At 38.9% G+C, this 13,769-nt stretch overlaps 1 protein-coding gene across 8 annotated transcripts in view; it reads right to left on the reverse strand.

Annotated features, from left to right (window-relative positions):
• LOC136750029 (C-Jun-amino-terminal kinase-interacting protein 4) overlaps positions 1–13,546 on the reverse strand; it is a 76,840-nt gene extending 63,294 nt beyond the window's left edge. For 4 of the 8 annotated variants that reach the window (XM_066704761.1, XM_066704760.1, XM_066704753.1 and 1 more), the window contains exon 1: positions 13,051–13,546. In XM_066704761.1, the coding sequence (XP_066560858.1) occupies positions 13,051–13,350 (300 nt within the window). In that variant the 5' untranslated portion in view covers positions 13,351–13,546. The remainder of the gene's footprint in view (positions 1–13,050) is intronic. The other 4 variants (XM_066704755.1, XM_066704754.1, XM_066704756.1 and 1 more) reach the window with 1 other exon arrangement.
• Positions 13,547–13,769: the final 223 nt, after the last annotated feature.

Below are 13,769 nucleotides of genomic sequence, written 5' to 3' on the forward strand. Positions count from 1 at the left end.
CCCCCCAAAAAAACACACAAAGAAAATGAAAAAAAATTCAAACATTTCTACACAGTCCCTGAGATGACAGTTGAATTTGGATTTAATTTTAAATGTGAGATGAAAGCAAGACCATTCATGAGTGCAAATGTCCCCTCCCCCCACCCTGCATTTCTTGTAGATTCATGCAAATGCTTTTTCAAATTTCCAGTTGACTCAGTATAAGTTCAGAATAATTATGGTTTCTAATGTGTGAGCACTTTTCATTTGTTTGCGGGAGCACTTTACAAAACTGTTGACATTATTACAAATAAATAAATAAATAAATAAATGGGGCTCTATATATTTCCTCTCCTGCCAGGATAATGGGCTCCTTTAAATTTATTTGTCTTGTGCAAAAAGTGTCTTGATTGCGATGAGAATGGCGCAATCGAATAATCACGGTGCAGCCATAATTTCACTTCTGCTGTAGTGAAAAGAGAGACGGAAAAATGGGACACTTTCAGGAACATAACACATGTTTTTTCATAGTAGAGGGCAGTACAACAATTTAGTGAAAGTTGGCAAGACAACAGTGAAAGTTTCCCCTTAAGCCAAGTGCCTGAGCTTCTCCTGGAGGAGAGAAATAAGCCATCAGTGATAACACCAGAGGGGTTATCCAATTATAACAAATCAGAATTAAGTCAATTTTCTCTGTATGCCTATGAATAGCTTTACTACCGTCGAGACAAGGTTGGGACTGACTGAGAGACAAAGCTAGGAAAGAATGACGGTGAGGGAAATAGGCCAAAGATATTAATACTAAGACCAGTCACATTGTTGGCATCTAGTATCAAGTACCTTTTATGACGAATGTGTGGCCTGGTTAAAGTTCAGATAGCAGCTCCAAAAAACAAATTGAACGTAATGAAAACTTTTAAATGAGACGTTTGAAATAACTGAAGCGATAAATCACAGCGCACCTGACAGGCAAATTAAGCTCAATATCAGACCGGCACATTTTTGGTTACCTCCATTAAATACATGAACATGTTAAACAAATACAATATTATTATTATTATTATTATTATTATTAATAATAATAATAATAATAATAATAATAATAATAATAATAATAATAAATGAGAATCCACCCTTTCCACTCTTATAAAGTTTAATGAGGAACAGGGCTGACAAAAAGAAAGCCATTCAGTTCTAAAATAAGATTATACAAGCACCCTATTTAACAGCTTCCATAAAACAGCCACTGAACAACATGCCCTGAAGTTTCAGTCAAGTTTCATCACATTTGCTTCTTTGCTTGTTGCCCATTTTCCTTTTCCTTATTTCTTTTAATTTGATTTGCTCCAGATTGCACGCACATCTGTCCTGCTGTGTGAACTAGGCCATCAGGTGCAAAACTGATTGTGGAAAAGGAAGAGAAACCAGATCACAAGCTTTCACCAACAGATATACACAGATTCACAGATGTTATTTACTATAATCACAGAATAAAAATAAAGAAAGGAAGATATAGAAAAATATTACAAATCCTACCATGTGGCAGTGTCTTGCTGGCACATGATAACAAAGCACCACATGACCTGAAACAAATCTAGCCCCCCCCCCCCCATGTAAAGGCTATAGGCTCTACTGGGTTTCATTTGGAGGTCAGCTCAGCAGGGGTAGGCCCGTCAGCGAACTTGATGTCACATGAGTTTAGGGTCTCCTCCAGAGATTGTAACAGGAACCCAGTCAGATCAACAAAAGGGGAAATTTTGGAGCCCTCAGCACCATACTCTGCTGAGCAGAAGGTTCGCATCAAAGTCACTTTGCATTAATTAATGAAAGGAGGTCAGGAAATGCCACGTGGGATGGGAGGAAAACACAGAGAAGTGTTTGCAGTCAGTTCCTTCTGCAGGCATAGGCCCATATCCCAAGAATGCAAGGTGTTAATGACTGACTCCAGTTGTGTGCCTGTGGAATTTGTGATGGATGCTACTTAAAGAACACATTTACAGACCCACAAAGTCTACTGGGTCTTTTGGCGTAGTATTAGAATGGACGTTGAGGCCCCACGTGGACTCACTCATTTCTGCCTTTTCTTACCAAAAGATTTGTGATCCTGGGTGATCAATGATAATCTAGGTTTTGGATACATCCGGACCCTAATCTTTCATTAAACTTATATTTTTTCATGTTACAAACAGTCAAATGTCCCATATTTTAAAATAAATGAAGACATGTAGTGTTTATAAAACTAAATAAACCGTGTAAAACCAATTAAAAACAATTACTAGGATTGGATGACAAATGACAGGGCTTATGCTGTTCAACAATAGTGTAGAGTGAGCTGTACTTCCTAGTACACTTTTTGAAGACAAAGGATGAGTCATAAAGGAATGAGGAAGTAGGCTTTATCCCACTAAAGAAAAATGTAAAGAATTTTAAAAAGGGCATTGAAGAACTAGATGACTTCATTGATTTCCTGTGGTCTGGAGCCCACAGCAGGACAAGAGGTTTGGACTTGCAGGGCCCCTGTGAAGACTGTCTATAGAGCAGAGGCTGAGGTCTGGATGACAGTAGTGAGAGAACAGTGTCCTGAGTGGGCAGCAGCACCAGGAAATGGCTCCATGTCCCCAATGGAGCACTATGGGAAACTGGTCCCCAGTTAAACAGTCAAACATTAGCTTCTGCATCTTTCACTAAAACAAAAGAACATAAACCTTTGATTCCCAGCCACCTTATTCTACATTAAATGTAGACCTTCTGAATGTCCTGACAATTTAATAATTTAAAAAAGCTCTGACAACAATACCAATCCGAGCATGAACTCATTCCACATGTCTGCAGGAAAGGGTGAAAACGGAGAAGAATGTGAATGCTTGTTACGTCCCTTGAGTTTTAGTACTATTTTAAAAGAACTGTGTCAACAAGGCTAGTTCCGAAGTTCCCTTCACACAGTCTTTAACCGGGTTTCATGTTAGAGAACTCTGAAAAAAATCTAAGTGAAGGAGAAGAAAGAAAGAAAAAACATTACATACACTACTAATATACTTAATTGGCTGCTCGAAGAGACTGAGTAATCACACATCATCTGTAAGTTACAAAACAGAAAGTCTATGAGCAGCTCCAAAAATGTCTCGGATTTAATTCATTTAAAGGAAGAGTTAAAGGAAAATATGGTTAAAGTTGTCTTGCAAGACTAAAAACTGAAGAATATATTAGTTATATCTGCTTATAGAACTTATACAGGAAATGCAGTTTGAAAGAAATCTAGAAATAGAATGCATCTTTCCACTAGAAATTTTGACAGACCCAGAAATTTCACAACAGTGGAAAATAAAGACACAAAGGAGCAAATTGTCTCCAGTCACTGCATTACAATGCTGGCCTTGAAAGGACTTCAAATAAGTGCCTGAACCCAGAAGGAGTAAAGCGAGCCTATCCACGTTGTGAACGTGTTATAAGGAGCAAGTTAGATTGTATAGGGCCTGTTTTGAGTCTTTACCAGCTTGTTTTCCATTCTACACACCAAGCAGAAACCCCCGAATCATTCACATCTGATAATTTCCGACAAAAGGGGCACATTAGGTTAGAACAAAAACATTTTGCAATGGAAGTCTAACCAAGCTTAAAATAAAAGTACATTTGAAAAGAGAAAGAACATCATATTCCAGCATCCAAATTGTATTTCCTCTACACAATGAAACCCTACAAAACACAATTCTTACTTTTTTAAAGGGAATGAGGAAATGTAAATACCACATTTCAGACTCCCTCCCTGTTGAAAGGTCAAAGTGCATATTTCCTATCCAGTTTCTCCCAGAGGTGGAATGTACACTCTGTGTTGATAGAGGTGAACTCCTCTCTCACTCTCTCTCTCTCACCCTCTCGCTGATGTATGCTCCTTCAACTCCTGCTTCCTGGGCTGCTACCTTTCCTGTTCTGTCTGCTAACAAGCTCCATTGTGTATTTCAAAATTGTCTGGTCCCAAACTTCACTGCACAAAGCAGTACACAGCAACCAACTTTCCTAATCTATCTCTTCAAAATGGGTGGCAGGCTGGCAGCTGAAAACACAAAACAGTGAACAGGAGTACGAGAGGCAAACATAGCAGTGTTTAAAAAATACCCTGCAGTGGTGATTACAAATACTATCATGTCCAAAATAATCATTTATTTTATTTGCATTTAAATTCCTACATAAACTAGGTAATCTATTTGCTGTGCATAGGGTGGCTATGATAACAAACCTGTAGATTACATACTTTTCTAATTCGAATCGCATACAAAAATGTCCTTTCTATCAACTCCCAAAACAGAGCACTTTCCTTGCATATTAACAACAGTTGTGAGAAAGGACATCCATTTCTATTGAAGTATGTTGTTTTTATGAAGCTTATCTTGAACTTTACCATGATCCTTAATTGTTTAATCTGTTCCCAAGTTGAAATGGGCGATTCGATTTCATTATATTTCTTATCGAGGACTGGTACCCAGTATGGAAAAACCACCCTCACGACTGCTATTGGGTAGCACATGTGATTGTACCTTTACAGAAGGAGACCACAGTGTCTTTAAGGAATAAAAGTAATATTGATGGGAGGCAGATCAAAAGAGGCAATCCTTCATTAGCTGGAACCGTCTAATTGGATAAGTGGTAGTTTGACAACCAGAGCTTTCATGCACAATGGGGACTTCACCTTTACACAGCACTAGGAAGTGAGCTAAAATACTGTTATTGTTTGGTCTGCACTGTGGTGCCTTCTCTAGCAAAATTCCTGATATCTGCTCTCATATAGTTACAATGCTTGATGCTAATTAACAACAGCATGGCACCATCCACTAAACAGTCAGTACGACAACTGTAAAGTTACAGCTTTTTTGTGTGTATGTGAATTAACAGCCCAATGTAATTAGACAGGATGGGATATATTTGGGTTTGGGAAATCATACAACACTGGACAGCAATGCTCTGCAGTGAGTTCGCTGAGAATAGTTCAAAGGTTATATTCACACAGTATAACGTGCTCTCTAATCTTTGTGGAGCACAGAAATGAGTGGCCAATGATTCACAACCACATCAGCAGGTGTGTGGCAGGTCAGCATTCTGGATTTATGGGAGGGTTTCTGAACAATTTCACAAAAGGACGAATGACAGCTGAAAGTAAAGCTTTTAGTCTGGCATACAACCTTTCTTGCATTTTAAAAATGTAATGTCAGTTTAAGGAAGGCTGAACCAAATGTCTCTGCCTCCTTTCTTCTCATGTTTTTCATTGAAGAGCCTTGACACAAAGCACTGAGGGAGACAGCTGAGAATATTATTTGCAACTCTCTTTTCCACTTTCAAATACAGTGAGAAGGAGATTTTAAATCAATGCAACAAATGCAAAAATAATAAATATATAATATCATCATCAACAGCCTTTATTGATTGAATGCTGGATGAAGACCTCCCCAAGATATATCCACTTGTTTTGATGTACAGTGTCTCTTTTCCAAGTTACACCAGCTAATCGTATTTCATCTTCCCATCATCTGTGTAGGCTTCTAGCTATTTAATCTCTTGGGATCCATGCTATAGCTTCTTTACTCCATCTTTGGTCCATTTCTGTTGCAATGCGTTTCCGTCTCATTGCCATTTGAACATTTAGTGACCGGGATTCAGAGCCATAAGTCAGCACTGAAAGTATACATTGATCAAATCAATTAGAGTAAAAATCATTGTAATAATATTGCTTGCTCCTGGCTCTTAAACCTGACATAAGAAGCGTTGCTGGAGTGAGCTGGAAAAGAGACGCTGAACACTGAAACAAGTAGAAGTATCCTGGGGAAGCCTTCATCAAGCAGTGGATCAATACAATACAGGCTGATGATGATGATGATGATGATGATGATAAAGATAAGTAGATTTTCAGACATTTATATCATATACTAAAAACCAGTATTGGAAAGCATGATACTGAGCTTTGAATGCAAAACTGAATCATAAAGAAGACAAGTCTTTGACCCAGTGAGTTTATAGGATCAGACTGAACTGTATGTGAGCCTTTCTTGCACTGATGCTTTACCAATCCTGTACATTAGATAAGGCTTCAGATGGCATAAGCATATTTATAAGAAATGTTTTAGCTGATATGTTTGTCACTATGAATATAGCTTTAAACCCTTCAATGGAATCACTGCAAGTTCACTTCATTGTGTATCAGGTAGCTGCAAAGGTGAATAATTGTTTTCCTTTGAGCAGCAGAAATACGTTTCCTTATTAACCAAATATATGCATTACAGGCACCTTTCATTTTAGGGTTTGCAATAAGCTCCTGTTGGGTTGCTGAAGTCTTTCCCATCAATCTATGAAATATCAGCTATTGCAATTAGCCTACATGGTTTGCTCAAATCCAAGAAATGTCCAAGACTGGAATATTTCTGAATTTATGAATGAGTAAAACTGAAATCTCAACTTCCATAGCTTGAAGAAACATTACCAAAACATGTATTGTTATTACTGCAGACAAAAGTCGAAGGCTTTCGTTCGTGGATAATGTGTCATACGGAAGAGCTATGTACTTCCCTGAAGGAACTGTTAAGACAATTGGTTTGCTACTGATCACTCGCAACATTTGAAAAGGGTGACTTTTATTTATTTATTTATTTATTACAATTTACTAGTGCACCATAATTACATTTACCCCCAGAATCACATTATGATATTAGTTCTAGTCTAGTTTGCTTCAACACAATCCCAAGCCTTGGGGCAAGGCCAGTTATTTACAGTGGGCTTGCTGTTCATTACCATTTTATACAGCAAAACAGGCTTTTTAGCTGAACCAAATGAATATCATTAACCACTGCGGTTTTCAGACGTCTATACCATATTCTACAAACTCAAAACAGGTTCATAAAGAAGAGAAGTCTTTGGCTGAGTGAGTTTAGACTATAGGATTAAATTTTGTGTGTCTTTCTTGCGCTGTTGCAATACAGTACTGCAACTTAGTTAAAGCTTCAGATGGCATTAGCCTGCCATCTTTCCATTATAATTACAAATGAGTCAGGCAGCAAAAATACTTAATTTTAAGCATCAAGGGCAAATTCATAAAATGTATCACGGCCATTATTAAAGAAAAATTGCAGGTAGCAAACGTTAAAAAAAAAAAAAAAAAAAGCAAAACAGCTGACAATCTCAGAGAGGGAATAGAGTCCATTTCACTTCAGAATGTGTGAAAACAAATTGTAAATAATGAAGTAAATCCGATCTAAGCATGAGTCACCATGTTAAGTCACCATATGGGTTTTAACTTGGGTGTCTTCAACTTTACTTCCAGTCTAGGGATGGAAAATCAAAAGGGCAGGTTTCTCAGCTGTGCTACTACAGCCTTCATTCTTCCAGCACAGCAGCCGAAATCCAAGAAAGTGACTAAGTGCAACTGGCAGCTCTCTTCAGCTCTCTGCTGCCAGGGAACACAGCAATGATGTGTCACCAAACCATTACATTGCCATCTGCCTTTTCATCATTACCCAGGGAAATTTCTGAGAGTATTTTTGTCCTCCGAGGCAGAGCAGGCAAAAGAACTAGACATTGAAACTGTAGATTTTGTATACGCCTTCACACATTTCAAAACAAGGAAGCCAGTAAAATGTTGGAAGCAGGAAATACATTATTTGTGAATAGAGGTTGTGGGACAATTCAATGATTTTTTTTGTTGGTTTGTTTTTCAGAACATCGCCGAATCTTATGTCATTTATATGCATATAACATAAGTCTGTTTACCTCAACAAAATAAACACACTAGAGTGACTGAAGAATTTCGAAATATAGTAGGATTATTTGATAGTTCTAATTGTATTACTATTTGAAAACAGCAGCAATGCTCAACAGGAAAACAAAATACATCCAAACAAACCATTGTGCCTTTCATAGTTCTTAAAAAGCACATATGTACCTTGCGTGATCATTCTCAACTAAATTGAAATAAAAACCTAATGTTTCAATCTGCTAGATTGACCTTAGCACCCACAGTAACCTGCAGATTTAAACTCAAATTAAATCTATAAAGCTATAATGCAGACTTTGCTGGTCAGTGTCAATGCTTTGGGTCTGATGTACACATGGATGGGAGTCTACCGAGAAGTCTTGTGACACACTTTCAAGTTTTGAAGTTCACATTTCCAAGAGATTTAGAAATGGTAATAAATGTATTTGCCACTTTCCATTTTCTTTTTCTTTTACAGCTAACAAGCAGCCTTTACTGCAGCTGTTAAACACCACATGCTGATGCGAGTAACCCTGATCAGGTCCATTTAAAGTGGCTGGTTAAAAAATAACCAGGGCAGGATGAAAACTGCTGAATTTGCTGAACCTAACAGCACCAGTGCATGGACACACAAACTTACGGAGCCAACACCATCTAGGTCATGAACACACACACACACAAATAAATTAATAACATCTGTGGTCCCAAGACCATTTTTAATGTTGCCATTATAAAGAATATGATTTAATACAAAACTCTTCTTACACCACAAAACACTCTAGGTCTGGCTTGATTTCAAGAGTCATATTACATTAAGACAAATCCTACAGGAAATGCTGTTTGGAAAGCATAAAGACAAAAATGGAAGCAAGTCATATATTCAAGTTTGTAAGAAGTAAGCTGTACTTCAGCTCAAAACTCTTTTTAGACGACAAGGAAGTGTAAACAAGAAAAGTGTATCAATGCCAACTAAATACCTGGCTACCTATCTGTAAAGCAACAAAATGAATATGATTTTAAAATTTAATCTGGATGTGAATGTTTCTAATAAACACTTCATTACATTGTCTTTCATCAATAGCTCGTTAGTAAACACTTCCAACTATATTTGTGATTGCCTCAACTTGGCTGCAGCATTGATTGCATAATTATACACTTCACGATTCTCATTATCCCTAGGCCACAAGAGTTTAAATAGAAAACCAAAAAATATTATTGAAGTGTCACACTATGGGTTTGAATAAGAATTAGGGGTTATGTTTTAAATGGGTTGCGTAATCACATAAGCTACACTTAAAGCAAAAATTGCTAGGGTAACAACTGCAATCAGGACTCCTCCGATTCTAAGTCCCCATCTTGGGCACATCCCTGGGCGCCGGATCCACACAGCCCCAAACAAGTGACAAAGTCCTTACGTCAAAAGGCCAGTTTGAACAAGCATCACCAGTGTCATCACCATTACAGGCACCCCCACACAATGAACCATTACACTACCTTTAGACATTTAAAGAATATGGACAATCACCTTTGGATGTCAGCCTTGCTAAATTTGCAGTCAGGACAAGAACAGGGAGGAGGTCAAACACTGCAGGGACTGGGTGGGGTACAGCCAGCTACTCAACCCTTGTGCTCTGATCACTGTCTGTTGAGACTTATCAAAAGCCTTCTGGACTGTAAGGTATTTACTCAACCTCCTGATTGCGAGTGATCTTCCCTCTTAAAGAATACCTCTATTTCAACAACATGTGCTTCCACTTATCCACGGCCACACATTATCGTGATCCTACAGCACTCCCCAGTTCTGAGACACAAAGAGTCTACAATGCATTGATGGCAAGGTACAGCACGCTTGGGATCTTAATGCACAGGCTCATACAACTTTAGGCCTATTATGTTTTATTTTATTTTATACATGTACTCTAGTTACTAATGAGCTCAGGCAAGTGTGACCAAACCCTTTCCAAATAAATGCCTAATTGCTGAGAATTAAAGTCTTTCATCTTAACCATTTTCCCCTATATGATAGGTCTTAACTTTTGGATCTTTACAGAATACTGCCTGATTCATACTGAAGTCTCTAATTCATATTACAGCCTACTGATCAGTCTCAAGCCATTGCCTCACGGTTGTAGGGTTACTGAGATTACAAACTTCAAGTACGTAAGGGGTTATTTTAATTTACTTCCATATGGTCCCAGCACCATTTTTCTAGAATACTGAATAGAATTATTTATTCAATTACTACTAAAAGTTATACATCAACCAATAAGACAAACAATAATATTGAATCATTAGCATTCTTGCATCTTTAAATTGCCATAAACGAGAGCACACAAAGCAAGGTATTCAGTTGCTCAATTATGTCAGCATGGTTTGCATCACCCATTTTCAAATGAACTCTACATTGATAGGAATGGTATAATCACCATTCGACCTGTGTGTTGATGTAGCCTAATCCTGTTACTTTAATGAACATCAATGTATCTGAATATAGAGGTAAATACCCCATACATGTATGCAAGCCTGGAAAAAAATGCAAAACATTAGATTGACAGCAGATGTCCACAGCCTACAGATGTTAGGTTAGAAGCTGTTTGATTTGTCTGTTTGACATATCATTGAGTAGCCTAATAGGTGATGTAAATGATTGCATTGATTTAACTGATTTAATTGAAGAGACAGGGGTGCTTGTAGCATAGCTAGTTGAGGCCAAGGACAAGATTAAGATGATTTCAGATTAACTTCTGATGGAAAGAGAATTGTCTGATGCAGGTGGATATCCATGACTTTTTTTCATGAAGTACAATCATAAATCCAGATGCTTCAAGAATCACAGACAAAATATTGAAGCTCACAATTCCATAACATGTATTTACATTACTGAAGAATCTCACAAGCCCACAATTTGCCTGTGGTTTTGTTCATTGTATGGCAATCCAGACTACCTCTCCCAGATTAATCAATAACTCAAATAGAATACACTTCCATATTTACTGAAAGATTTGTTGGTGTTGATTTTTTTTTTTTCGCTGTGTGTGCAGAACCCTCAAGGCCAGTTAAATGAGGTATGTGTCTATACAGAGATTGGGAGTAATTTCCTATAAATTCTCATTGTGCAATGTTTTCCAGAGTTACACCTTCCTTGCTGTTAATAGATACACTTCAGTTTCCTACATCACAGAAACAGGGTATATAATAATCACATGCAAGGAAATCATTTAGTACAAGCATTTGGCAAGCATTGTGATTGTCCATATACCACAAATAATACCAGAAAAAAGATTAAAAGAATAAACAAGTTATTCCAAAACCTAGACCAGACTTGCAATTATATTGCAAACTCAGACACAAAATAAAATATACTAATTAAAGTGTATGTTCCCAGTACTATTGAGGCTAAAGTACAATTTAATAGTCCCATGGGAACTTTAAATGCCAATAAAGATCTTGTGAAGCAATGATTACTGTAGAACATCAAACAGAACAAAAAACATAAGCCTGGGACTAACAGATAAACCTCTTTGTTCGTCCTAAGCCTTCTATTAATAAAAATGGCGGGGTTTTCACTTGTTGGCAAGGACAATATTGCAAGAACTACAAGACATACAGATGGTATCAAGCTCAAGATAACCCTGCAATGCTAAGTCAGACTTGAGGTTTTCAGGACTGTCAGTCACAGTAACAGCTGGAATGAAACCACGATACTTCATACCATTTCATAGCATGCCTTCATGACAACTGTCAGTGAATCGTTTATATTTAAAATATATTTTTTCTGTTTGTTTATACAAATTTTGTTAAATAATGCATAACCCTGCAGAGACAATTCGCACAGATATAAGCTACATATCAAACCATTTAGTACCACATATAAACACTGTCATGAAAGTTGTGATATGAGGGTAAGAATCAAAGCAAAAGTGAGTACATGAAGATAGATGGTCTGAACCACCAACATCAGATTGTCAGACGTCATCAAGAAACATTTTGATATTGTATAGAAAGACAAAGACGACAAAGAACTCTGCCACAGGGCCACAATACTAAACATGTTTTCCTAATATGTTAACTTCCACCATCTTTCAAACTGCATCAGGAAGCGTGTGGCTAGTTTAGAAACTACTGTAGAAAATCGTTTACTGAGACAAGAAAGTAAAATATTCTGTCAGGAGAAAAGTGGTAAAGCTTTTCTGCATGGGCTATGTGAGGAGATCAGAGGAGTAGAGTTGACAGTATGATGCAATTCTTATACGATTGCTACAGTTCACTGGGGCTGTTAGTAGATATCTTGAGCCTAAAGAAAACCAGGAGTTGGTGGTAAAGCAGATGAGAAGGATTATTTGCAACAGTCTGTTTGCACATACACTTGCACATCACAGGCACTTTCCTATGTGAACCAAATGACGGGTTTTCAAAGAATGCTCTATGCATGCTTCTAATGACACTGTGTCAGTGGTACTATCTAATAACTACCTTTTCGTTGCTATAATCACAAGGGCTGGGGTTTCCATTAATATTTTGCATTTTATTGTTCAAATGTAGATAACCTCAATTCTAAATTCACAGAGTATTAAGACTGTGAGCAATAGATGCAAAACCAGCACTGCTTACTGGCCAATGTTTATTAAAACTACTAAGCAATACTAAACAATTACCAATAATCATTGCTACAGCATTACAATTGCAATTGGCATCTCAGTGATCGGGTGGCTGAATAAGAAGACCTTTCATTCAACTGGGAAAAAATGGAAAACAAATACTATGCATTAACAACTCAAAGGGTTGCACTCTCGTCACATTTTGGACAGTAGGCCACTGACTGGGAGTTCTGCAGATTATTTCTGTGAAGGCACTGTTTTCAAAATCACAGCTGCACAGGGCGATTTCAATAGCGTCCCCTTACCACACTGACTTGCCTTAACTTTACCCGCCGCATTTGTCGATCTAGTGTGTGCACGTCATCATGCACACGTCTACCAAGCCCGCATGCAAGTCAATTCAGTATCTTTATGCTCGCAATCAATCCTTTTATTCATTTTCCAGATGAGCTATGGCAGGCAGTCAGTCAGTCAAAGAAGCGTATTGGCCAACGCCACGGGTGCACATAAAGCCCGCTACGCTGGCAGGATCATATGGAATTAGATAGAAAAACAGCACCGATCTCTCCATCACCCTTCCCCTCAAGTCGCGCTTCCCACTGTCCCGTGTTTCTCTGTGTGGCCCACGGGCAGCTGCGGGCTGGCAGGGACTGGTGCCCTGCACGGCGGTGCTGGGATATGAATAATGCCACCAGTGGCCTAGCGATAGCGACCCCGGCTCCAGGCGCTGTCTGCACTCACCTCCTCGGCGTGTTTCCGTAGCGCTTTCTCCCGCTCGTACTGGGTGATGAGCTGCTCGTTGTCCTCCTTCAGCAGCTCCAGCTCCACTTCGTGTTCCTGGTTCTCGGCAAACACCGAGTCCAGGTTCTCCAGCACCGCCACCACCAGCGGCATCAGGTCCTTCACCACGTCCTCGTCGTATTTCCCGATGAGCCGCTCGAACTCGCGGTAGATGGAGCTCGCCAGGCCCGACACCCGCTCCGACATCATAGCCGCCGTCCCCGGGTCGTCCTGGTACACAACTCCGTCCTCTAACTCCATTTTCTTCTCTCCCTCTTGCGATCCGATTCAGAGCTCTCGTTGCTTGTCGTGCGCTGCTTTAGATCCCAGCTGGCTAAAATAAAAAATAAAAAATAAAATAAAAAACGGACAAGTTGCAGTCCCTCCCTTAAAGGGACCGATGTGTGCGGCGTGCTGTTCCTCAGATCCCTCTGCACAGCTGAGTTGTTGACTAGACCAGCGCGTCATGACGTCACACTCTAAAACCGGGGCTGGGATTCGGAGCTTGTGTGGGCAAGAAGGGAATGGGGTGGGATGGCATTTTACAAGGACGTTGGCAATGGGGATTGACCATTTCGGTTATTCGTGTTATTCTGCATGGCATCTGTGTTTTGAGTGAGATCATTTCTATTGTCAGTTGTGCAGATCTACAGTCTCATATTCTCCCAGATATCAGGTCA

The sequence above is a fragment of the Amia ocellicauda genome, chromosome 5, assembly GCF_036373705.1.
Source record: "Amia ocellicauda isolate fAmiCal2 chromosome 5, fAmiCal2.hap1, whole genome shotgun sequence".
NCBI lineage: Eukaryota > Metazoa > Chordata > Actinopteri > Amiiformes > Amiidae > Amia > Amia ocellicauda.